Below are 27,012 nucleotides of genomic sequence, written 5' to 3'. Positions count from 1 at the left end.
AGCATCTCTTAGCTTTTAGAGCACCTCGCGTACTTTTCGTCTATGATCCATGATCGATCCGTCGGAGTAAATAATGATATCGTCTATATATGCTGACACAAACTCGTCGAGAAATTCGCGTAGAACTTCATTGATATACTGTTAGAAGGTTGCGGGAGCGCTAGTTAGGCCAAAAGATGTAACTAGCCACTCATAGAGCCCTATATCGTGTTCGAAACGCTGTCTTCCATTCTTCGCCTTCCTGTATTCTGATCTTATAGAAAGCCGCTATGATATCGAGTTTGGTAAACCAGCGAGCCTTCGACATGTTTTATAGTATTTCTTGAATCAGAGGTAGGGGGTAATAGTCCTTGATGGTTATAGAGTTTAACCCTCTATAATCAATATAGAATCGGATGCCTCTACTAGGTTTTCGTACTAATAACACTAGTAAAGCTACTAGCGATTTACTAACTTGTATGAATCCTTTTCCTAGTAGATTAGTAAGAGTTTTTCGTAGAACTAATAGCTCTTCTCTATTCATTCTATATAATAGCCTATAAGGTGGTGTCGATTTGTTACTATTTCTATCGCGTGTCAAGGGTATCTTATGATCGATCCCTAGGCGATGGCTCGGAAGCTTGTCTGCTTTCTCCTGGCTAAAAACATCTAACTAAGGGAGATATTATAGGGGAAGTTTAGCTCTCGGATCGGTGAATTTCTTAGGTTGCAGCGCCTTATCGATATCATCTATAGTCATTTTAGCTATTCGGAGGTGGTCCAGCGACGAAACACTATCAAATAGTTCTTTGATTTCTCCTATAGATGATTGCTATATTTTTAATCTCTTTACTTTTGTTAGACTAATTAATAGGTCGATACGGTTCTAACAACGAATGCGCTCTCTATTTCTCGAATAGATATCTAAATACCCTCGTTTCATAGCGTAAACTCCGTCGACATCTTTTAACCAAGGCGTCCTAAGTATTATTTCGTCTAACTATCTTAGAATGATATAGGCAAAGACTTTCTGCTATTATAGTCTATTAACATCAAGATCGAAGTATATGGCCTAAGTAATCCGTCCTTGATTCTTGATGACTCTGTTCAGGATTCGCGGTGGAATCGGGATACACGGAAGATTAAGAGATTACACTAGGTATCCGCTAATAGATATATAGCTATCGCTTCCGTTATCTACTAAAGTCTTCGCGAATTGAATTCCATTAACTCTAGTATTAATATAGAATAACGCCTCTTTCTTTAGTAGCTTCTCAACCCCCTTCTGCTCCTGCTCGTGGTTTAGTGTAGGAGCTAATCTTTTCCCGAATCATTCTCCGCTTCCTCTTCTTTAATCACTAGCGAATACTCCCTTCTTCGGGGGTGGCTCGATCTTGGTTCTTCGACTACTATATTCCGTACCACTACTTGGTTCGGATTCCGTGTGGGTAGTAAAAGGCATACGCTTTACCAATAGTTGTCTCGACCATATTATAGATATCTCTTTTCTATACAGCGACGTTGGAGTTCTTCTTTCTCGACCTATTTTACACGTTTTCCTATAAGATATTGATCCTCTTTACGAACCTATCCCTTTTCGTTCACGAATCGGGACGAATTTATCTATATAGTGTTTATGTTTATTATTAGAGTCTAGTCTATCCTATCCTCTATAGCTATAGTTGATTAATCTCTTTAGATTCGCTGGCGAGTAGATAACTAGCGTCTACCTAATATAATATTTAGTATCTTACTATCAGTATCGATTTCGTGGAGCTGTGTAATAAGACCTATAAAATCATAGGGAACACCACGATTCATAAACAAATTCGTTATATCTTTATTAAGAGCATTTAGTAAGAGTTATCGTTTTACTTCGTCGTGCCATTCGGTTATACTAGCATCTATGAGCTCTCTTTCTAACTAGGGAAGGAATCGTGAAAAAGGCTGGTCGGGCTTCTATTTAAGCTAATATAGACGCCGAGCTACTCGTGACTAAGCGTTAGGGTCCCTATATATCCTCTCAAGATATTCTAGAAGCATATATAGGTTGCCTTCGCTTCGTTATGTCTTCATAAACGTTCCGGTGTTCTTGGCGGCCATTTTCTCTAGGCGGGAAAATATATAGAGGAATTGCTCCTATGGGGTACCGATGGCAGCTCCGTCTACTAGTAATTTGTTCTCTATCGAGATTCTCTAGGTTGGCTAATCAGAGATGTTTCCTATATACATCGCGGGGTCGGGGAGACGAGGGCGAGGTCGTCGAATCTGGTTATTATCGCTGGTTGATTCGATTGGTATCCCTTATGGTTCCGTGGGTGGTTCGGGAGCGGCTCGCTCCTGGGACCGAACCACTAATTCTTCGAGTCTTCTAATTCTCTCATCGGTACTAATACTTGTCTGACTGATGTGCTGCATCAACGTCCTGGCCCACTCGGGTGGGCTCGATGGTTCGCTTATAGTCATGATGATAAAGATATTCGTTTTCTTCTCGTGTTTGAATCGGATGCTTTCCGTCTTCAATTCGTTTGTCGGATGCTCAACTAGATACTTTCTAAGAGCGATTTCGTATTTATAGGACGCTCAATTAGATACTTTCTAAGAGCTTTTCGTATTCGTTGGTATGCTCGATCGGATTCTTTCCGAGAGCGATTCGTTCGTCTGTCGTATATGGCTCGATCAGATACTTTCTGAGAGCGCTTTTCTTATCATCGGTCGTGGGTTTTACTCTTGTTAGAGGAAGGATTTTGTATGTGAAGGGCTAAAGCTAATCTTGAATTCAGAACTAGCTAGGCACATGCTATTTACAAAATCCTTGAAGAACATGAACAATTCGGGGTGGAATCGTGAGGTATGCGGTTGGTGGGTCATGTGGTACAACCACGTGATAGTTCACCAGGATTCAACCTGTTATACTTGGCCATTGGTGCTCCTGAAGCTAGAGGGAAGCTCTATATAAACCTCCTTATCTTTAAGGAAGCTGTTCAGGAAAGCTGCGACAGCATCTCTTTGACGTACATCTAGATCGAATGTAGCTATTATTACGAATAGCATGCGTATAGTTTTGATGGCTAGTATAGCTGAACGTTTCTCTTTAGTAGATATCCACTCCATATCTCCGCGTACATAGATATAAGCTTTACACTTCAGGAGTAAACCATTCTCATCAAACTTGTAAGCATATACCCATTTCAAGGGCAGAATCTGCTTTGATCTATCGTTTGGCCTTGGGACGACTGAGAATATGTGCTTTTCAGTAAGACTATCGATCTCCTTTTGCATTATAGTATTAAACGCATCTTTAAACGCATGCCCTTTTACCTCCTTAAATATGTTCGGAGGTGGTGGAAGGTCGTCTCTATGTATCTGGCTCGCTGGTTTCTGCACCATTCTGGTGTAGAATGTATGGTAATAAGCTTTAGATTATGTCTTAAGCTCATCTGGATCCTTGTCTGGCCGCAGCATAAGCTATGTAAAGTAGGCATCATCTCTCTTGGTTGGATGGCGAATATGTTTACTAGGGATAATGTTCGACTCGTCTAAGTCTAGACCAATCTGTCGGAATTGTGGTTCACTATCTTAAGCAGTAAACAGGGGCGAATCCCCTTTAGTTAGCTCTATAGGAGCTACCCCCACCCCTTGATTTAGCACTAAGTCTAGCGAATCTGGTGAATTCGGTGTGTTGTTAGTTATATCAGGCTCGATTAGGTCTTCTGGGAATGTCCCAGGAATCCAGTCATGTTCTGTTGGTGTAGGGTATCGTGGTGTATTTGGTCCAGGATTTTGGCCGAAAAATGGGTTTTCGGCATTGATGGATATACTAGACTGGTTGCTTTTTCTAGTAAATATATTAGGTTGTTGAACTGATCGAGCATCGAGAGAGAGGACAGGACTATTAGTATCCTGATCAGATAGATATGAATGGTCAACTACTTGTGTTTTAGGTAACATCTCCTATAAATTGGTCTATAGGTGGGTTTATAGGACTCCAATCTCCCTCTAGAGGACGTCGTCAGCCTCTTCTTTAGTTAGGATAACTGGCTCAGGACCAGAAAAAACAGGCATCTCCACTAGCTTATATGGTATAAAATCAGCTATATATCGCCTATTCTCGTCGAAAACAATGTCTCTGACTAGCCTAACTTGACCACCCCTTGAATCTGGAAACCAGATTCTCTAGATATTAGATGCCATATATCTAACAAGGAATCCAATCTCTGCCCTTCTTAGCATCTTGTCTGATTTCGGAATCTTTTAGATTCTATAGTAAGCTAGACTGCCGTATAGACGTATGTTCGCGAGATTCGACTTAGGCAGTGTCGTTTGTTTATCCTATAGGTCTGAATTAGCGTATTTACGCGCCTCTTCCTAGGGCACTATCTAGGAACCATTTGCGTTCGTTGGCATACGATTTAGTATATAAACCACAGCCTTTACCGCCTCTGGCCATAGGCTGATAGGGAGCTTTCCTTCCTCTAGGAGGGCCCTGGCGTATATAATTATAATGCCGCCTGCCCGTTCAATTAGGCCATTCATCTCAGGATGTCCTGGAATTGAATGCGTCACTATAATACCTTGATCTACCAGAAACCACTCTATAGTAAGGCCTACAGCTTTCTCATTGTTGTAGTGGAATGCTCGAATGGGTAAATTCCACCAGTTTTTCAGGAGTTCAATGAAGTATCGAATCGCATCATTTATCTGGTTCTTTATATGATAGGTAAAGACCCAATAGAAGTGGATTCCGTCAACGTAAAAATGGCAAATCCAACGCTCTTCATTATACGCGATTGACATTTAGATCAGGTCTAGAGAGATCTGTCCGAATCGACCATACCTATGTCCTAGATGATGTCTAGATATCTATCTAGGAGCTCTAGTAAGACTATAAATAGAGCATAGGCTCTATATTTGGCCATTTATACGGTCAGTGACTGGTTCAGTTGAGTCTGGTTGATCGCTTAAAACGACTCCGTCAACGAGCTTAGGAAGCTACTATATAGCATTATGGTGTAAATGACCTAGACAACGATGCCAGAGCTCTGTCGGTGCCTTAGATTCTAGTGGTTTTCTGGAATCCTTGCCTATGTATGCATGCTTTTCCGCCAAAAAAATCTCGTCAGGTGTCTCTTTATCTATCTCTTTATCTGAATCTTGTTCAGCTAATAATGGCTCCACGATCAATAAATTTGGGTTATGAATCCTTTGAATGGCTAGGACAGGTGTCCCGTCCCTATCAATAAGATAGTCTTTCGAAGGCACCCAATCGCCTCCTTTATCGTTTAGGGCGCAGTAAGAGAGTAGATTCAATCTAAACTCAGGGCTATAGAGGACATTTGACAGGATGATTGATGTCGATTCCTTGGTTACTGGATGGATCCCTTTGACTTCGCATTATCCTTTACCAAGGGTTTCAACCTCTCCTAATCCTAGTTGAAGGGTGTCTCTTCCATGCTCGAAATTGACGAATGCACCTAAGTTGTTGCAGACATACACACTAGCGCCTATGTCTAGCACCCAGCTATCTTTCTAGAGCTCCTGACCAGACTAGGTCAGGAAAGCTGATTTCTACAGAAATATAGAGTCTATAAATGTACTAGAGAGGTCTGGAATGGTGTCCAGAGTATCTGAAACTATGTCTAGAGTATTCAGAGTATCTGAAGCTATATCTAGAGTGTCTGAGATTGCAGTATTTCGGCCGAGAAACTGGTCTTCGGCAGTGCCTGCGAGCTATATACTATCGCTTAAATCGGCAGCATAGGTAGTTTAAGATACGAAAAACACTGGTTTTGTAGTATAGTTGGTAGTATGGTTTACGGCTATAGATTGCCTGGCTGGCTCGGCTGGGGTATTACTGGTGTTGGTGGATTCTTTTAGTTTAGTGTCGATCCACTGTTTCCAGCCTAAATCCCCGTCCAGGGCCTGTTTTATCTTCTGTTTCATGCCAGCATTTAGCTTTCTGCTGCCTTTACCATTTAAGTTGAAGCACTTATCGACAGGGTAGCTACAACCACATAGGCATGCCCTATCTTTAAATGGTTTTGCTTTCTGCTCCTATAGGAATTAAGCTCTAGCCAGAGCTTTCTTCCCTTGACCAGGGGCACTAGGTTGGCCAGGAGCATAAGGGGCAGGAGCACTAGCTTGGCCAGCTGTTTCCTGGTATCCTTGGAATGTCGTGAACGCTCCCTTTAAGATGGCTGGCTGCTTTGGTCTTTGATTCTGGTAGGTGGTTTTGAAATGATCTAGAAGGCGACGCATAGAGATCTGCTCGCGATCAACTATAATCTTTCCATGCCAGGACTGCCACCAGTTTGGCAGTATATCCTTTACCAGCTCTAAAAAGAGCCACACAGCATCATCATTCTTGGCAGCTGAGACGCCCTCAACCTCTGCTTCAAGGCGCGAATGCTCCCATTCTTCAAGCCAGGCGCCAATATCGGCGCTAGCTATAGGTGGAGTAACCGCAAAGTTATGCCAATAGTAGAATACCCTGGCTCTGTTTGTTAACGAGATTCCATAGCGGTCATACAAGAATTTAAGTCGCATAAATGGTTCATCATATTATAAAACGAGACTCTAAACATGTGTATCCAAGTGCTTTAGGATATATTCATTCACAGATTTAATTGCTCGCTTCTTGGTTTGGTAGAATAAAAGACAGAACTTGTAATCCTCTACATCGTCCTTCTAGTCCTGTCGTAACCAATCATACTCTTTACGATCCATGTCGAGTTCAAGCATTGGTTTGATCGGGTAGTCGCGTGGTTCTGATCCTAGGACTGGTCGTTCAGTCCTAAGCTCTGGATCGCAGTATTCCTATACATCTCCGCCAGTGGCTACGGCTTTGACTCGCCTATACCACTGCTGCCATTGAGAGGCATCTTTCAGTCTTATATCGCCGGACATCGCGGACACAGTCTTCAGTCTCGTTTACCCTTAAAATATGCTTTTCAAGGTAAATTGTCGGCGAACCGGGCTCATAACTGTCAAATGGAGGTCGACTACCAAGGAATAGTGGATTCTAGTGGGCAAATGAGAACGCAGTATGCGTACCAAAGAGTGTATGTATATAGATTGTAGAATGGAGGAATCCCATTATGGGATTCCAATGCTGACTAAAATAGACTAACTATAAATGGAATCGGGCCTTTGACAGATAGTGCGGGCCACGTGACCCGCAACCTCATGTAAACTCAGAACCTTGTCTGAATGTAGCTCTTCAAGCTACGTCTTCGTCTTAGCCTGCCAGTTAATGCAATACTGTCTGTCCAGTTCTAGTATAATTCTATTCACCTGCCCGCCCCGTGACACTCCGAGAGCGTATGATCGCATGCGAAACAAAAGAGAGGATCCACACTGACTTAGACCACCTACCGATATTAACCACACTCGAAATGAACACACCAAAAATCCCAGAAACGCGAAGACGACAATAGAAGAAGATAGATATTAGCAAATTTACAAAATTCGTATCCGAAAACCTAAAGAACAAGCTATGGATGCACTCACCAGAACTGATTAACGAATCAATCGACCACCTACTCGATGTCGTGTAATGAGGTACCGAGGAATCGATACTATAGGTAAAACAGTTAGAATATACACGCTAAGGGTGGACACCAGAATATACTGAAGTAATCAAAACAGCGAGACAGGCTTATAGGAGGTGGAGGCGATCAGACGACGACGTCGACGCACTGATCTATAAGGCCGCCAGAAATAGACATGTTCATTGGGTTGGGTAAACCCATACCCAACCCAACCCAACCCACAATGGGCTGGGTATGGGTCAGAAATTTTACCCAAAACCCATATGGGTTGGGTATGGGTTTGAAGTAAAACCCACACCCAGCCCATAAACCCATCTTTTTGCCAAGACTTTTATTTCACGTGATATTTGTCACCTAGTTAGTACTAGATTGAGGCAAAAATTAGGCACTAAGGCACTAATTACCCTAATTTAGTTTAGGTTGAGGCGAAAATCAGGCATTAAGGCATCAAAAATACCCATATGGGACCCATACCCAACCCATACCCACGTGGGCTGGGTTGGGTATGGGTATGGGTTTACCTTACCTCTGATGGGTTGGGTATGGGTATGAATTTTGACCCATACCCAACCCATGCACATGTCTAGCTATATGGGCTCTTAGCATGGTACTGTCCACTAGCAAAAGCGCTCCTAGTAGGAGAGCTGCGGCGAATCAGTAACAAATTCACTAAGATCCAATAACGTGCGGCAATCATGATCAGCGGTGCTTTCAAATCAACAAGTGCGGCTGCACTTAACATAGAACTATATCTGCTCCTAGTTAAGCTATTGATGGACTAGATGATTCAGGAAGCAGCATTACGAATCTAAACAGGGCCAGAATGGGCTCGCCTAGAAAGCCTCTGGAACCGTGCAAGGAATAATAAGGAAAGAAAAAGAAGCAGATGGAGCCCTCTAGAGGCGCTGCGGTTTAGGAAGGGAGGTGTACTAGCAACACAAGAAACTAAGTAGGAAACCCAGAAATCGTCCGTCCTAGCGCCATAGGAGGCACGGATCCTATATATTATCCAATTAGATCTAGAGGTAGCCTAGGCCTCGATATATGATATTGAGTGCGGACAGAACCAGATACTGGTTTATTACTCAGACGGAAGCGGAAAGAAGGGACAAATTGGCGCCGCGGCCATTGCTCTAAATGAAGGGGTGTTCCTAAGGAGACACCTCGGAACTAATGATGACTCAATAGTCCACGTTGCGGAGCTCAACGGGATAGAGATGGCGATTGCCTACTTCGCCAAACTCTAGAAGGATTCAATAGATGACCCCAGGTATATAAAGATGGTCATCTTCTCTGATTGCCAGGCTGCGATCTAAGCAGTCCAAAACCCAAAGCGATCGTCAGGCTAGTACATGCTCGACTTAATTTATGACCATTTCCGGACCCTCCGATCGCTCCGACAGACACCCGCGGTCGATACGATTCCCATCGAAATCCATTGGATTCCGCGCCCACGCGGGTGTGCCTAGCAATGAGAGCGCGGATGTTGAATCAAAGTTGGCTACGGAGAATATTGCGGGGACGGAACAAGGTTTTCCTAGTTCCGACCACGCTCCAGGAACCAGACTAATGGCGATCGCAAAACGCGAGGTGCGGGCGCGTACGAGGGCATGATGGGCGTAGGAGTAGGCGAGGGAAACAACTGGCAGACCGAATCAGAGACTAACGAAGGCGCCGGAGAAAAAGAATCTACGGAGATTCGAGGGGTTACCGAAGGCGTACTCTGCAGTGATGATCCAGATGCGATCAATGCGGATTGCTCTTAAGCACTTCCTCTTTAAGATTAACGAAGCCGACTCGGACGAGTGTAACTGCGGAGAAGGGTCTTAAACGCCGAAACACGTTCTCCTGCAGTGTCCGTTATACGCGAGCCTGAGGAGGCGGATGTTGACCAAGATCCGGGCACGGACGGACTTGGATATGAACAAGCTGGCTGACTACGATGCATTGGTATCAAACTCGCAAGCCACCCGCTATATGGCCAAATTCATGATCCAAACAGGCCTCCTCGGGCAGTTTAGACATATAGACGCTGGATCTGACTCTGAACAAGACGAAGACCCAGGCTAGAGGAGACTAAGACAACTAGCTACGAATGGCGCAGCGGGGTGAAGACGCTAGGTGTTAGGAACGACGAAACCTAGAGCTTACCGAGAAGCTTCAGAAGAATACATCGATAACTTCAATGAACAACAAAAGGAGGAAAACAGGAGTGGAGAAGAACATAAGGAGTGGTGAGAGGAGAAACAGGGGAGAGGTGATTTACAAGCGATATTACATGGAGGGCGTTACGGTTTAAGAAGTGGGATATGGGATTTCGGTGTACAATGGCGCAACGCCACATTTCTTTTGTATCTATCTTGACATTCTGGCGTTCGGAATACTCCTGTTTCCGCCGGAGGAAACGCCTGCATAGCCATACGCTACTAGTTAGGCTGCATCAGGTTAATAGAGTATTGATTGATTGATTGATTTAATATGTGAATTGTTTTATCTTCACATCTTTATAAGATAAAATCATTTCTCTAAAATTGATCAAACATTCGGTATTTTATAGGTGATATTAAGATGGATTTTATGCTTAGATAATGGCAATATCGCTCAAGGTTGAGTGACAGGGGACCTTGCGAGCGCACAATGGCTCATGAGCTTGATAAAAGACAGACATGCAAGATACAAAGTATTTTTGTAAATTTTACTCCTATCGGATATTAAATCGGCCTTTAAAAGCAAGGGCCACTTGATACTTAGTGTGCGCTGTACGACTTGTGTCATTTCTCTCTGCCTTGATACCATAATAAATCAAATAACAACAAATATTTGACACCATATTCTTCTCTACTTTAAATACCTTCTCACTTCGTTTTTTATCATAAGTCTGATTCAAACTTTTTGTTCTTTCATCTTCATTTCGTCAATGGAAATGGCGGATTCAACTGACGCTCTCATCATTGGTGGCGGCCCAGCCGGTCTTACCGCTGCCCTCACTCTCGCTCGTCAACAGCAGACTTCAATCATTTTTGATGCTGGAACCTATCGAAATGACACCGCGGACTATATGCATTTGATCCCAGGATTTGATCACATCAAGCCATCAGAGTTCCGTGGAAAAGCCATAGAGAATATTCTCTCAAATTATGACCATATCCAGTTTAAGAGAACCGCTGTGTCCATCGTCAACAAAAAGGTGTCAGGTGAAGGCTTCACCCTAAGGGATGAAAAAGGAAATGTATGGAATGGCAAGAAGCTCATTCTTTGCAGCGGTGTCACAGACATCTACCCTAATATTGACGGCTACGCTGAGTGCTGGGGCAAGGGAATGTAAGGCAACACCAAGATGACTACCTAGTGGACTATTCTGAGCTGACCTTTTACAAAGTTTTCACTGTCTGTTCTGCAAAGGTTACGAGGAGCGAGGTTGTATTTCAGCTGGTGTTCTCGCCATTGATGGACTTTCCAAGTCCCCTTGGGCTCTGCACGTCGCTCGGCAAGTATCCGCACTCACCCAGACTGTCACAATCTACACAAATGGCTCTGAAGATCTAGCCAAGGAAGTGAGTGCAGATTTTGGAGCTTCAGTTGTCATGAAGGTAGACTCTCGCGTAATCAAGCGCCTCTCCAAGCAAGCTGAGAAGGCAAGCGTGCTTGTGGAGTTCGAGGATGGAAGTAGCGTTTTAGAAGGATTTATAGCCCACACACCCGCGACAAAGCTTCATGGTCAGTTTGCAGAGCAGCTGGGCTTGGAGCTCACCCCAAGTGGTGATATCAAAGCAGGTCCTCCCTTTTATCAAACCACCGAGAAGGGTGTTTTTGTGGCCGGTGACAACTGTGGAATTTTGAAAAACGTTCCCCATGCTATTTTCTCTGGTTCTCTCGCTGGAATGGGAGTCTCAACTCAAATCGAAGCAGAGAACCAGGGGCAGAAGCCCCTGTTTGTTTAGGCTCAATTCGAGGACCTTTTCATGCTCCCGTTCATTCTGGACTCGCTCTGCATCCGCGAAGTCGTTTTTTATACAAAATTGTTTCCAATAAAATTTGCTCTTCGCTGTAATCACTATCTGATACTTTTCAGATTAGGCAAATTTTCGATGTATTGAACTGTGTCCGTTGTGGCATACCTTACGCATAAAGTTTAAGTCCATTTGAGCTGTGATCACGCTTTTTACTCCATTTCAGCAAATATCTACCCCTTTGAAGGCTCTTCATTGCGTTTTACTAGAAGTGAGTTATCTTTTACAACATGATAAGCTCTTAGCTTTTCCCAGTTCCTGGGGAATCAATAGAGATTTTTCTTAGATTTCTGTCAAAACTCCGTAATAAATTAATTTAGCAGTTAGTTGAACATTTTTATGATTAGCTGTACATCTTTCAAATGGTATAATCTATTATCCCAAGAAGAAGCAGAGAATTCATACTTTGAAGACATAGAGTAGTCGACAAGGCTTCATGAATCCTTTATTGAGCTTTAGTCTTTTGAAGTTCTCAAAACCCATCTGGCTTTGCCTAAATCATGCAGTCTGAATCGAGTCACTGAGGCTTAAATATTCACCGAAGTTTAGTCTCCGTAAAAGAACAATATATTGCCAAAGCCAACTTGTAGCAAATTTAACTAGTACCTTCCTCCCACCTCTACTTCAGATTGTCCAAAAACCAAACTGCCTTTCAAACATGACCCAACACACTATATCTGAGTCACCAGCCCTTTTGGAAAATAAACTCCAGCCCCAGTCCATATGTGACATGATCAAAGCAAATGCTCGCAATCAGCCAAATTCAATTGCCGCTCTCAGAGACATAGAAGCTTAACCTACGAGCAACTTGATACGACTTCCTCTTTTCTAGCTGTGTTCTTTAATTCACGTGGTATAAGGAAAGAGGACACAGTACCGATATTTCTCTCAAGGTCTTTGGAGAGTGTCGCGGCTATTCTGGCGCTGATACGACTGGGTGCCTGCTTTGTGCCTATAGATGTCAGCGCTTGGAGCCAAGCGAGAGTCGATGCAGTTTTGCGATCTGTCGAGCCGAAGATCGTGATTATATGTGAGCTGAGCGGACTGAATACCGCAGGGTACCCAAATATCGACCCAGAAGATGTTAGTTCCGAATATAATGCTTCTTTGGGCGACAAGAATGTTCCAGTCATGACTGGAGAATTTGATACCCCTGGTGACTCTGAGAATCCATTATATGTCATTTTCACTTCTGGGACCACGGGGAACCCGAAAGGCGTTGTTATTCCCCGCCGATGTGTGGAAAATTATGTTATGCAAGGACACAAGAGAGGTATGCCTTTCAATTTGGGAGTTGATAGCAACGACAAAGTGCTTCTTTTATTCTCTCTTGCTTTTGATGGTAAGTGCAGTCAGGAAAACTGAAAGACATGAAAGCATGCTAAAATAAAATTTGTGTTCTAGCCGCTTGGGGAGTTTTCTTCAGCTGTCTCTGCTATGGGGGCGTTTTAGTTCTGTCTGAACCGGACAGGGTTTTGGAGGACGCAAAGATCTGCACCATTCTTCCGGCAACTCCATCGCTCCTTGTCACGTTTGGGGACCCTAACGGATATCCACGGCTCAAGAAGATCTTTCTTGGAGGTGAATCTCCAAGTTTAGCGTTGATCGAGCGATGGTGGAGCCCACAACGGCGAATCTTCAACTGCTACGGGCCAACGGAGGCCACCATCTGTACCAGTATGGCCGAGTTGCAACCTGGAAATCCAATTATTCTTGGAGAAGCGATGGCGGAGACAGAATTGCTAATTCTAAATGAGCACCTTGAGGAATCTGATGAGGGGGAAATTTGTATCAGTGGACCCGGTCTGGGATCTGGGTACTATAAGAACGAAACATTGACTTCTGAAAGATTTATTATGCGGAATGGCAGTAGAGTGTACCGGACACTTGACCGAGCTCGCAGAGAACCCTGGGGTATTGCTTTTTGTGGCCGGGAGGATAGCATGGTGAAGAATAGAGGTAACCTTATCAATATCGATTTGGACGTTCTTCCTATCCTGACTTCATACCCGGGTGTATGTTCAGCGGCTGCTTTCATGCACGATGGTAGATTGCTGGGAGCTGTCACTCCTGAAAGCATCAATGTCACAGAGATGCGACTGCAGCTATCTGATTCTCATGATAAGTTCGTCGTTCCTGATCAAATAATCGCCTTGCAAGAGTTATGTCGCACATCCAGTGGAAAGATAGATTTGATCAAGTTGCGAGGCTATTTCAAGTCCATATCTGAAAGCATTTTTTCGAATACTATGAGCGGTACTCCTTCAGAAATACTTCAAGTAACGGTTGCTGAAACACTGGGGCATTTCGTTGGCTCAGTAACTACTCATTGCAGTTTCTGGGAGCTTGGTGGAAACTCCCTTCTTGCTATCAAGCTGTTGTCAAGCCTGCGCCAAAAAGGGTATGAACTCAGTTTTCAGGATTTATTTGCGCCAGTTTCCTTGGCTATTTTGTCTAAGCGGCTGGAGCCAGTTAGTGCCAAAAAAGAGACACAGTCAGTGCCTTCAATGGATAGCATGCAGAATAATTCCTTCATCACGTCCGCGATTACGGCAACACAGATTGGAATGATTAGATCTTCGATCAAAAGTCCAGGGACAAGTTACATGCTGGTGACCATCGAGCTTCCTTGGAATTCCGAAACGGGATACAATGACAAAGTTCGAAACGCCTGGAAGGTAGCTCTAGAGCGGCATACTATATTCAAAACAACATTTGATTTGATTGAAGGCATGCAGAAAATCAGTCCTGAGTACCATCATGACTGGGAAACTCGTTGGGTGGCTGATGAAAAGTTTTCCTTTGCTCTCTTGGGTGAATCTGAAGAGTTGATCAAAAGCACAGTCCATGACGCAGATAGTAATGTCTTCCAGCCTCGCAATATCTTTCGGCTTATTTTGAATAAGAGCAATACAAATGCCAGTTTGTTGTGGCTTGTTCATCATAGCGTTATTGATGGCTGGTCCATGAGTAACATCATCGAGCAAGTCCAAACACTTCTGGAGGGAAAGATTTTGAGGGGCATGCCTGCGCAGTTCTGGCAGTTCTCGCAAAATTTATCACAGATCAAGCTTCCGATGGAGAAGCAAATGGAATTTTGGAAGGAGGCACTGTCGAAGGTTGCCGATGCTGTTCCATTGACCCTTCCAAAGCCGAAGGATGAAATATACGAGCAGCGCTTCGGCATTACTACTGCCGAGGTTGACCTTGAATTAACTCAGGCTGAATACTTATGTCGAACACAGGGTGTTACATTGGCTGCAGTCATACATGCTGCCTGGGCCCTTCTGCTACGGTCTTATACAGCACAGGATCAGGTCATATTCGGAACTGTTTTCTCGGGTCGCGACTTTCCTTTCCAAGGGATCGACACAGTCGTGGGCCCAACTCTGAATACATGTCCATTTCCAATCAGCCTTGTGGACTGCGATATCAAATTTGACTTCATTGCAAGCGTTCAGCGCCTACTACTTGATATCAGCTCACATCAGTGGTCATCGCAAGAAGCATTACAAACCATAATGCCAGGGAGTCACTCAAGAGTTTATCAGTCCACCTTATTTCTGGAGTACAGCTTGCCAGGGCTTACAGATTCTACCTGGAAATTCTCTCGTGCCGATGTTCCAGAATTCGACTTGACCGTCATTATTCGGCAAGAAGGAGATCATATCCTGCTCCGGGGTATACATAACCAGGAAATTTATGCGAAAAAAGTTATGCAGCGCATGATGATCCATTTCCGAAACATTTTTCTAGCACTGCTCGATCCTCAATGTTACACAATACGTCAGGTTTGCGAAAGAATGTTGGAGCCAAGCGAGTTTATCTCTCTCATTACAAAATCCCCAACTCTCCTGAATCCCTACATAGGACCATCTAATCTCAAGGATAGTTTTGAGTTAGGTGTTAACCAGTGGCCAGAAGCAATGGCAGTTGAATCGCTCACCAGGTCTATGACATATCGGGAGCTAGACCAGCTGGGCAATTATATCGCCCAAATTATTGCAGCCCGCGTTAGTCCTGGAGATGCTGTGGGGATAATTAGTGATCGAAGCTTTGAATGGGTCATTTCTGTCATTGCCGTGATGAAAGCTGGAACTATTTACGTTCCGCTTGATACGAAATTACCTCACCAGAGAATGCACAGCATGATACGGACGGCTGAAGTGAGACTCTGCATTTTCCCTAACGAATGCTCTCATTCAAAGTTCCAATCCATTTTCCAAGAAAACATCCTTTTGCATAAAATCCTGGAAGAGAAACGCGTGAATATGTGTCCTCAGCTCGAGACAACGGTGATGGGAGAGGACATTGCATACATCACCTTCACATCTGGATCTACCGGTATTCCCAAAGGTGTTCAGATCCCACATCAAGCAGTGGTCTCATACCTCGCCTATGAGCCTGCTCGCATGGGCGCTCGCCCAGGTCGACGCCACTCGCAAATGTTTTCCCCGGGGTTTGATGTCAATCAAGCCGAGATTTTTGGAACACTCTGCTTCGGAGCTACTCTTGTTCTAGTAGATCCAGCAGATCCATTTGCTCATCTATCACGAGTTGATGCAACTATGATTACACCATCATTTCTCTCGGTGTTGGATCCTTCCGATTTTTCGAATATTGACACCATTCTCTTTGCCGGAGAGGCGGTTCCGCAGGCTCTTGCAGACCGTTGGACAAATAATAGAACTGTTTACAACTCCTATGGTCCATGCGAGTGCACAATCGGGTGCTTGTTCAAACTTCTTAATCCATATGAGGAAGTTACCTTGGGCCAATCAATTCCTCGCGTTGGAGTTTATTTACTTGATTCCCGGAATCAACCAGTCCCCATTGGTGTACCTGGAGAGATTTGCCTGAGTGGCATCCAAATTGCCAATGGATATATCGGCGCTGACATGGAATCTGTTTCTCGTACACATTTCATCTCGGACCCATTTGTGCCTGGAAATCACATGTATCGGACCGGAGACTGTGCAATCTGGACAGAGAATATGGAGCCTAGGTTTCTGGGACGATATGATAACCAGGTCAAGATACGAGGCTACCGGGTTGAGTTGAATGAGGTCGAAAATGTCATTCGGACTGCCAGTCCGCAAGTTCATCGGGCAGCAGTTCTTGTGAGCAATCAAACCCTTCTTGCGTATGTTGAGCCAGAAAATGTCGATATCTCTGGTCTCCAAGTAGCCCTTCGAGCCAGATTGCCTGATTATTCTTGCCCTTCGATCATTTTCTCACTTCCTGTTCTACCTACGATGCCGAATCAGAAGCTTAATCGCAAAGCATTGCAGTCGCATTTGGATCTATCAAGGAAACCAAGTCAAATTCAGTTGACATCACTCCAGTCTTTGATGGCTCAAGTTTGGCGCGAAGCGATAGGCCTTCCCGAAACCCGGGATTTTGACGCAGAGTCGGACTTTTTGGCACTCGGAGGTAATTCTCTTTCACAGATCAAAGCAGCTCAAATCGCCAGTCGTCGACTGAACACAAAACTGCCCATGGGTTTGTTCATTTGGAATACGACTTTGTCGGGATTATGCAAGAAGATTACAAGTCATTTGCCAGATGAACATGGGCTGTCTTATCAGCGGTCTTTTACTTCAACCTGGAAAACTGCCAAACCACCATACAGAAGTGTCTCTCATATTGAAGAAGAGATCTTCAAATTGTCAACATTGTCTCCAACACCTCAAGCCTTCAATGTGACCTGTCACCTACGATTATTAGGAGACATTGACCTGAGATTATTCGAGAAAGCCATTGCACGAGCCACTTCTCATGATCCACTTCTCCGGAGTTTATTTAAAGTCATTGATGGTAGCATCTCACGGGAGCAGACTAATGCTTCCTGTGAAGTAATCATGGACAAGGTGTCTGAGATCTCAATCAGCAGCTTTGTAAACCGACCGTTTGATCTGGCTGTTGGTCCACTATCCAGAATCATGATCACTCAAAACAGTTCATGGGTCGATATGATCATTTCGCAACATCACATAATTACGGATAAGGTTGCGATGAAGCTGCTTCTGCAAGATATTCGAGATGAGTATCTCCATTCCATAGAAAGCGATTCTGAAACAAGGGGGACTGTGCCTGCACAGGGAATCCCAGACTACACTATCTGGGCCCAATGGCAGAAAGATCATCAGTCATCTTTGTTCACTCGGAATGAACATGCCGCATACTGGCGAAACAATCTACTCGATTTGCCTAGTCCCTTATTTCGATCGCCTGTGGAGGGTTCTAGATCCTTTGTTGGACACTCACAATCTGTGAAATTGAAAAAACCCCAAGCCCTCGTGGGATCAATGGCACTTTACGTCGCTCTTGTGGGAGATGCACTTACAAAGTTTCAAGGACTTCAAGATGTCATCGTCGGCATACCGCATATTGATCGCGCTGAGCCTGGTACTGAAGATCTTCTGGGCTGTTTTCTCGACCGCCTACCCGTACGCGTAAATTTATTATCCAAAAGCCTCAATGATTTCGAAGATCTCATAAAAACAGTGCAATTTTCGATACAAAATGCCTTAATACACTCCATTCCCCTTAAAGACATTCGGAAGATCACTGGGCAACACGAGCTTTTCCAAGTGATGGTCGTTTATAACAGATGGGAAGATTCCATCACAAAAAGTATCGAGTTTCCAGATATCAAATTGGAATCTGGACATTGCAGAACGACAGGTGCGAAGTTTCCGCTTCTGGTTGAATTCACTGAAGAGGAACACCATACATTGTGTGATTTTGAATACATGGAAGATATGGTCTCCGCGGAAGCTGTTGCTTTGATTTTAGAGACAATGAGGGAGACATCCTCTCTGTTATAAATTTCTCATTATTGAATATGAATCTTTTCTTTCATTCCCCACATTGTTCGTATATTGTAGTAGTAGCAGTAGATATTGTCGGAACGGTGACGTTCTTCGGTGCATATGCAGCTAGTATTCTCGATGGAATAAATCTAGGTGTGTCGATGCGAAGTTGTAAGAGGTGTGTTTTTCAATCTTATCCTCGCTGTAACTATATAGACAAAACTCGCTAGATTCACTTCATGTCGAACTAACAGCATCGGAACCATTCGTCCTGTGCCCCACTTTGGTCTAGTGGTATCGACAGATATTTACCGAGAAGTTGCATTGGGTATAAGCCTGAGGTCCCTGATTCCTTTTGAAAACAAAACATGCACACGTAGAGTGTTGACGACCCACAAGTTTTCCTTTCCACATCATCTTAATTTCCATGAGGCACCTCCAAATTGCTAGTTTTCACATTCAGGGTCACCCAAATCATAGTAAGTTACCTCTGCCTGTGTTAATGAGGCATTATTGGTATTTGAAGCTGACTATTTAGTTCATCTAAATCAGATCGAATGGCCGCCCAAGTTCGAGCACGCGAATTTTTCAAGCAACCCTTCCCCAGACTAGTCAGTTCCACCCATCGGACAAAATCGAGCGCATAGCATAATATCTTATACATGCATACAATGGCTGAAGACCCGAACTTTATTATCAATTTCCAGGCCACCCTTAACAGCCAAGAAAGCTGGAGCACCCGAATCATTTGCTTTAGAGCAGATTCTCCCAAGACAATCCCTGCATGTAACAAGGAAATTGTAACAAGCCGCCTACACAACCAATTAGGTCATTATTTAGACAAAATGCTTCAGGCACAACAAATCAATGTCCAGTATGGCGGATTCAAGAGCGCGAATATCAACTATTCGGGGAAGCCTGATCTTGCTATACTAGATAAAGTGACCATTCAAGTGATGGGAGTCGGAGAGGTGAAGACCCCGTGGGTGTGGGAACATGATTTGGAGGGCTTAGATGATGCAGGACGAACAATAGCCTTTGCACAGACACTGGGCTACATGCATGAGCTTCACTTAAAGCATGGTTTTATCACCAATTACGAGCAAACCATTTTTCTCGAACAGATTATGGTAAATGGGCAGGTGACTGTCCTATACTCCCCAGTCATTCGCACCTGTTTGTACCTCCGAGCCCTGGTTTACAGCCAGCCGTGACTATACGACAGGCTTTTTTCATCTGCCCTATTGTGTCGATGGAGCTCTCCCATTTTTTAACCCATTGCCGCTGGACCGTTGGATGATATAGCCTATCAATTAATCAATCAATCAATCAATCAACTAATCAATCAATCAATCAATCAATCAACCAATACTCTATCAACCTGATGCAACCTAAATAGTAGCGTATGGCTATGCAGGCGTTTCCTCCGGCAGAAACTAGGGTATTCCAAACGCCAGAATGTCAAGGTATTAGATAAAAAGGAAATATGGCGTCATGTCATCATAAACCGAAATCTCTCTTTAAACTATAACGCCCTCCATGCATAGTAACCCGTAGCTCTCCCTCCGTAGCCAACTTCCTTTGTTTCCCCTCTCCCCCTTCATAGCATTCTCCTCCCCTCGTTTCAGTCCTTTTGTCGTTCGTTGAACTTGTCGATGTATTCGTCCTTAGCCTCTCGGTAGGCCTCGGTATTGTCGTTCTTAATACGCAGCGTCTTCACCACGCTGCGCCATTCGTAACAAGTTATCGTAGTCTCCTCCAACCTGGGTCTTCGTCTGATTCAGGGTCTATTCCAGAGTCAGATCCAGTGTCTATATGTCTAAACTGCCTGAGGAGACCTGTTTGGATCATGAATTTGGCCACACAGCGGGTGGCCTACAAGTTTGATACGAAGGCATCGTAACCCGCCATCTTATTCGATTCTAACTCCGCCCGTGCCTGGATCTTGGTCAAAATCTGCTTCCTTAAGCTCGCGCATAACGGACACTGTAGGAGCATGTGTCTCGGCGTTTGGAATCCCTCTTCGCAGCCGCAATCGTCCGAGTCAGCTTTGTTGATCTTGAAAAGGAAGTGCTTTAGGGCAATCCTCATTGATCGCAACTGGACCATTACTAGAGAGTATGCTTTCGGCAACACTTCAAATCTCTAAAGGTTCTTCTTTTCAGGTACCTTCGTGAGTCTCTGGTTTAGTTTACCAGTTGTTTCCCTCGCCCACTCCCGCGCCTATCGTGCCCTCATACGTGCCCACACCTCGCGTTTAGCGATCACCATTAGCCTGGTTCCTGAATTAAGGTCGGAACTAGGAAAACCTTGTTCCGACCCCACAGCATTCTCCGTTGTCAACTTTGCTTCAACGTCCGCACTCTCACTATCAGGAATAATTGTGTGGGCGGGTATCCATCGGACCTCGGTGGGAATCTTGTCGATCGCGAGTGTTTGGTACAGCGATCTAAGGGCCCGGACGTGGTCATAGATTAAGGCGAGCACGAACTAACTCGACGATCGCTTTAGGTTTTGAATAGCTTAGATCACAGCCTAGCAGTCAGAGAATATGACCATCTTTATGTACCTGGGGTCATCTTTTGAACTCTGTTGGAGCTTGACGAAGTCGGCAATCGCCATCTCTATCCCGTTGAGCTCCATAACATGGACTATTGATTCATTGTTAGGACCGAGGTGTCTTCTCAAGAACATTCCTTCGTTTTGGACGATGGCCGCAGCGCCAATATGACCCTTTTTCCTGTTTCCCTCTGAGTAATATATTAGTGGCTGGTTTTGTCTGCATTCAATATCGTATACCGAGGTCTAGGCTACTTCTAGATCTGACTGAATGATGCATGGGATGCGTGCCTCCCATGGCGCCAGAACGAATGATTTCCGGGTCTCCCACTTAGTTTCTTGTGTCGTCAGGACGCCTTCTTTCCTAAATTGGAACGCCTCTAGAGGGCTCCATCCATTTCTTCTTCTCTTATCTTTGTCCCTTGCTCGGTCCTGGAAGCTATCTGGGCGGGCCCATTCTGGCTCTGTTTAGATTCTTAATGCCGCTTCCTGAATAAGATAGCTCTTCGACCATAATATTCAGCAGGTACAATGACTTTTTTTAGTCGTATTTACCCCCATCGCGAAACCTGTCTCGTCGAAGTTGAAAATATCGGCCGTATCGGCACCATATTTGCCAATGGTTTCTTCAACCAACTCAAAATATAACGGGCTGGTGCTGTAAAAAAGTTCTACGTAAGGTACAAAGTTCTAAGGATTTGATGATCAGAGTAAAAGAAGTATGTTCGAAATGTAGTTCGTAGTAATTAACCAAGTTAATCGCTGACCTTCTCTCGTGGTTCAGCTCCTCTATTTTATACCATTCCTCGTCCCGTGTTTCGTACTTCGTGTTTTGAGGCTATCTATCCTTCCTCGTATTCCGTATTGTGCCGTATAAGGAATCGTATGTGATTCGTGGTTCGCCATCGAAGTTCGTATCGAAGTACGATACTTCGACAACACCCCTTACTTCTACAACTCAACTTCTTCGTTCGTCTTAAGTGCGTTTCGTGTTTAACCCACGAGAGATTTTGGGAGCGAACTTCGTAGCTTCTCCCGTATTTGTAAGTTCATGATTTTGAACTTCAAATGCGAAATAGCTTAACCTCGAATGAACCAAAACCCTAAGACGAAGTCCAGACACTATGTCCAAACCCTTAAGGGAACTTGTCGTTCTTCGTGCTTCCCTTCTTCTCCCTAAGCTATCGAAGTTCGGGTTCGAAGATGAGCCTCTACCTTAAGAACCTGGAGCGGTCCTTCCAGGATCGTGACAGAGCTCCTGCTGTAATGCATTTCAATGGGTATTTTGATCATGCTGACCAACTTGTATCCACGTATATACTGAATATAATCCTGATAGGTCACTGTAGTCATCCTTGGTGAGACTGTCCGGGTAATCTAATAATGACTTTGTCTGAAGTACGACATAGCCCAAACTTCATTTTGAGCGACCGAGTAAATATAAAGTCTCTTCTACGCTAGCTACACAGCTCCTGTTCATCTGAAATTCTGCTTATATATATAAGTACATCGAAGCAAGATTGAACTTGTGGAGTCCGACTCCAACATCTATATCTTGTTTTATTTACTAGACTGGCGCCTGAGGCATCGAGCAAGTTCACTTACCAGCTTGGAAATCCTGAATACCAAGACCAATCCTCCTGAGACCCTCTTGTAGCTGCTCATCAGGAACTCCGTAACAGATACGAAACCACCCAGCCTCTTGAAAATGATAGCCCGATCCTGATGAAACAGATAATCCTCTGCATTTGAAACATTTCAATAGCCTCTCTTCCTCATCGAAATCATTGACCCTTCCAAGTCTAGCAAACACGAACATACCATGAGTTACTGGTACATACTGGGTCTTTTCTTTCTCTAGGAAAGACTTTACGGACTTGTATGCTTCAATGAGCTGTTCACCCCCATGCTTTGCGATTTTCTCAACGGTGGCAGGCTTCAGAATCAATTTCGATGCCAACACAGTTGACAATGTAGATACTTGATTGTAAACGCTCAGAGCGGTACTCAGGCGCACAGCATCATTGAATTGAGTGATAAGCGCACCCTAAAATTGTTTGGAATGAGGTTTTAGTAATATTCATCGCAATTTTGCAAAATCACTCACGACGCGGATTCCGTTGCAGCCAAAGTCCTTGCTCAAACTGTATACAACATGAATCTGATCTTTCAGACCATCTTTACCGAGTTGAAGTGCCGAAACAAATGGTTGAAAATCTACCGCAAATGGCTGATGTGCAGAAAGAGCATATACTTCATCTGAAATATAGTGCAACTTATGACGCTCACAGAGTTCGAGCAAAGCCCGCAAAGTCTCCCGGGGGTAGCACTGACCCAATGGGTTGTGTGGATTGCAGACTAGAATGGCCTTGATAGGGATTTTAGAATTGTTGATCTCTTCTTGGTAACTCTGAATACTGCTTTTGCTGAAAAAATCATTTAAGGGCACATGGACAGGCACAATTGTGGCATGGCAGTGAGTGCTGATCGAAATATCAAGACCGGCCCAGTATGGCGCAGCAATTAAGATCCCATCCCCCGGATTACAGATCTGCTCCACAAGTGCCGTCAAGGCGAAGCTGGCTCCGGCTGTCAAGACAATGTGAGAGCTTTTGACAGTAATTGAGGGCTTGAAGTGGCGATTAAGCAAGTCTGCGATGCGCTCTCGAGTAGTTGGACAGCCACCAATGCTGGATGGATAGGCCAAGTTCTGGTGATATCCGTGAGTGTCTAAAGACAGAAGTATCATGGGCGAGGAGACACAAACATACATGTTCGGATAGTTCGCTATATGCCCCATTGATAGATTGCAGCAGTAACATTTTGGCCGCCCAGTTTTCAGCCGTACTAAGGTCGATGGTAGAAGTATCCTCGGAGAGAACAACATCGTGCCTACCCATGAGATTGGGTATGAGCGTTGCATTTCTTTCTCTACAGCAATCGGAAATTTTTAAGGTCATAGTGTATCAAAACTGTAGTACTGATTTCTCATGTCATTCATGTAAGTTAAATATGAAGAAAATTAACGGTAGTTAAGTCGGAATTTTTGAGTATACAGGCGGCGGGGTGGCAGGGTCGACCCCGCCACCCTACCACCCGACGAACTTTTCGTCTTATCGGCCAATAAAAACTCTGTATTTCATTTTTTGTGGGTAATATGATACATCATAATAAGTTTGTCGGGGAGCTAAAAAAAAAAGGTCGTCGGGTAGTGGTAAATAGCCATCTTATGTGGTAATATGCAAGATTTGACTTACGGTGCTTCAACCCTACCACCCCGCCACCTAGCTTCAATTTTCGATAATTTACCAGGAATTTGTAAAATGTTTCTTCCTTCATTCAACAATAAAACAGTCAACTCAATTCAGATTTTGATAATATAGATATAATTATTAAAGGAATTCCTAAGAATAATACTTTGGAACTGGTTTTAGGAACTTATTATCATTTTTTGAAGTTTTCATCTAAAATTATAAAATTTCATAACAATATATCTATATCTGTATATATATCTGTAGACTGTATCTATTTACATCTCAGTCCTTGCAAATCGATTCCTATCTTTTACCATCTTTTACTGATCCTTACCATTATTTACTAGACTGAAGATTTAGGTATTTGCTTTTTTTGTCTATTTATACTTCTCTATATATATCGTTTAATTTCTAAGAATATGATCTCTCATAATTCAATTTATGAACCCACAAATTCCCTTCTATTTGTACAGATTTCTCTTTTTTTTCATTTCTGTTTGCCTTCACTTTCTTAAGAATCTTTATAATTATGGCTTCTGCTATGATTTTATCTTGGAAGAAAAATCGATCAATTCCATTTGATGAACTCTATGATCCTGATCATTTCTTGAATCTTAATGACGAAAGGGAAAGCCTAGAAACCTTCTCTCAATCCCCTACCGACCTACCTACTCTTACTCAGGAGAACCCTCACGGCTTCCAACTTTCCTCTGTTCCAATATCTGGTGGATATAATAAAGTCAGATTCCTACAATACGCCGCATGTCTACCTGAGTACCCTCAGACGCATCCAGACGGATTTGCATATCTTATGCCGATTACTGGTCTAGATCCTTCAGATATGATCAAAGATATGCAGTATGGAGCTGGAGGTCGTGAAAACCAGCATAAGCGCTGGCATGGGGATAAGAAATCACCACTACTTAGGAATGTCACTTACACCTTTACTAAGAAGTCATGCTCTGGTATCAAATCTTGTCCGAAACTCGCAAATGATTTCACCTCTGAATTTGGTCATTCTGAAGTCACTGCTGATCTTTGGGATCATCTTGAAAATAGAAAAATCGAAGTCAATAACTACTTTCAGACCAAGTTTGGAGATGACCGAGCGAACGCACGTACTTACGCATTTTATCATAAATGCCGTCAACAATGGGATCGAAAATGTGGGAAAACACATAGAGATTATTCCCGAATGATTTTGAAGAGGTTCTCCTCAAGTGCGTTTGAAACAAATCAGTATTATCTTGGGTGTAGTGCATAGAAGCCAGAAGATGAATCTGGTAAGCACTACTTCCATAGGTTTCCGGTTCTCGAAGGCTATGATTTAGTCTATCTCAGAGAACTTGTGGAAGGCCATGCTAGCCGCGATATTACCGTGAACTCTCTCGCGTGCGCAACGATGGTACCAGCAAAATCAAGGACTTCAAAGTGCCAGTACCATGTGGACATGAATCTCCATTATGTCCCATGTAATACTATCTTTATCTCAGTGATTCCAAAGGAGACTAAGAACTACCCATTTATAATCTTGGCATCTTGGGGCACCCATACACATCCACCTCCACCAATGAGCAAGACGCCGTCCAACATCATAAAGGATATGACTCAACTGATTCAAAGGACCGATCATCATTCATTATCATATAGTCGATTCATCCGCAGTTCTATTGTGACTGAGTTTTTGCAAGCACAAGGTGTTGCATCACTCCCTGAACTTCACCCATCTCTTGGTAATAGAGATCTTATTGCTTCTTGGATTAAGAAGCAAAGAGTGATTTCCTGTCCGCTTGGACAAAACTGGATAGGTATGTTATATATTATTTATCCTATAGTCTAATCTTGATTTAACCAATCCTTACCGATCCTTACCGATCCGTATTGTATTTAGTTATTTTATACTAATTACTATTAGGTGCTTTACTTGAGCATTGTAAGCAGCAATCAGGACCTAAGGAAGACCTCTATATTCGCGAGATGTATAATGATGGTATAAATCTCCGGATTGTGTGTCTTACCGATGCCCAAGCTCGCTTTTGGACAACCATTGAATACTTTCAGGTCGATATGACTTTTAAAAGAGTTACAGGGATCTTGAACGAAGTTGTATTCGTCACAAAAGATCCTGACTTAGAGCAAACTGTCTACCTGGCAAGAGTCCTTGTTAGTAGTGACTCAACCGAATCCTACCAATTTCTTTTTCAAAGTCTGTTTAACATACTTGAGACGATTAACGGTAAAAAGATTGATTGGTTCCATATTCATCGGAAAGGCATCATCGCTGTGATGGTTGATATATATGGGAAACAATCTAGTGGGTTTGGTCAATATCTGCATTCAGTTGATGGCAGTTACACTTGGCAAGAACATATTCAACATATGTTTATATATTGTAAGGTTCATTACCATCGGAACCTTGCAAGATATCAAAATGAGATTGAGTACCCTATGATGCAACGGCTCGAGAATATAACACCTAGGAGCGCTTGTGAAAGTCTTATTACTACCCTTAAGTCTTCACAGTCGAAACGTGTTCGTGACTGGGTTAAGAAGATTTCTTGTCGTTGGTTAATCTCTGGACTGAATGAGTCAATGACTAAGATGAAAAAAGAGCATTTCCGTGCATTTGTTAAGCACACCAATCTGGTCGAGAGTAGTCATGCTGGTAGCAATCGTGGAGGTATCCAATTGCAACTACTCCCAGCTCTCAAGGAATCGCAAGCTCGAGATACACGCCCACTTGATGATATTGCCCGAAAAAGTCGTTATGGAGTCAATCCAACACAAAGATCTCGGACTTTTGGTAGTCATTTCCACAGAAAGCGCCCTGGATCTTTCCTAGAGA

General features: G+C 43.6%; 4 protein-coding genes across 4 annotated transcripts; 3 read left to right on the top strand and 1 right to left on the bottom strand.

Moving 5' to 3' along the window:
* Positions 1 to 10,446: 10,446 nt before the first annotated feature.
* On the top strand, positions 10,447 to 11,470 carry gliT (thioredoxin reductase gliT; the record flags this gene model as incomplete). Its single annotated transcript, XM_057208894.1, has 2 exons — positions 10,447 to 10,850; positions 10,909 to 11,470. 2 exons carry the CDS (start codon positions 10,447 to 10,449, stop codon positions 11,468 to 11,470), a joined length of 966 nt encoding a protein of 321 aa, XP_057062668.1.
* A 1,200-nt stretch (positions 11,471 to 12,670) lies between these two features.
* Positions 12,671 to 18,369, top strand: N7495_006242 (uncharacterized protein; the record flags this gene model as incomplete). Its single annotated transcript, XM_057208893.1, has 2 exons — positions 12,671 to 12,812; positions 12,944 to 18,369. The coding sequence occupies 2 exons, from the start codon at positions 12,671 to 12,673 to the stop codon at positions 18,367 to 18,369; spliced, it is 5,568 nt and encodes a 1,855-aa protein (XP_057062667.1).
* Positions 18,370 to 19,025: 656 nt separating this feature from the next.
* On the top strand, positions 19,026 to 19,568 carry N7495_006241 (uncharacterized protein; the record flags this gene model as incomplete). The annotated part of the gene is made up of 1 exon (XM_057208892.1): positions 19,026 to 19,568. The coding sequence occupies one exon, from the start codon at positions 19,026 to 19,028 to the stop codon at positions 19,566 to 19,568; it is 543 nt and encodes a 180-aa protein (XP_057062666.1).
* Positions 19,569 to 22,510: 2,942 nt separating this feature from the next.
* Positions 22,511 to 23,813, bottom strand: gliI (aminotransferase gliI; the record flags this gene model as incomplete). Its single annotated transcript, XM_057208891.1, has 3 exons — positions 22,511 to 22,960; positions 23,021 to 23,623; positions 23,685 to 23,813. The coding sequence occupies 3 exons, from the start codon at positions 23,811 to 23,813 to the stop codon at positions 22,511 to 22,513; spliced, it is 1,182 nt and encodes a 393-aa protein (XP_057062665.1).
* Positions 23,814 to 27,012: the final 3,199 nt, after the last annotated feature.

Source organism: Penicillium taxi (assembly GCF_028828555.1).
Source record: "Penicillium taxi strain IBT 34144 chromosome Unknown utg000004l_segment0_segment0, whole genome shotgun sequence".
Classification (NCBI taxonomy): domain Eukaryota; kingdom Fungi; phylum Ascomycota; class Eurotiomycetes; order Eurotiales; family Aspergillaceae; genus Penicillium; species Penicillium taxi.
Note: the sequence above shows the minus strand (reverse complement) of the source record. Positions and strands in the feature narration are given on the sequence as shown.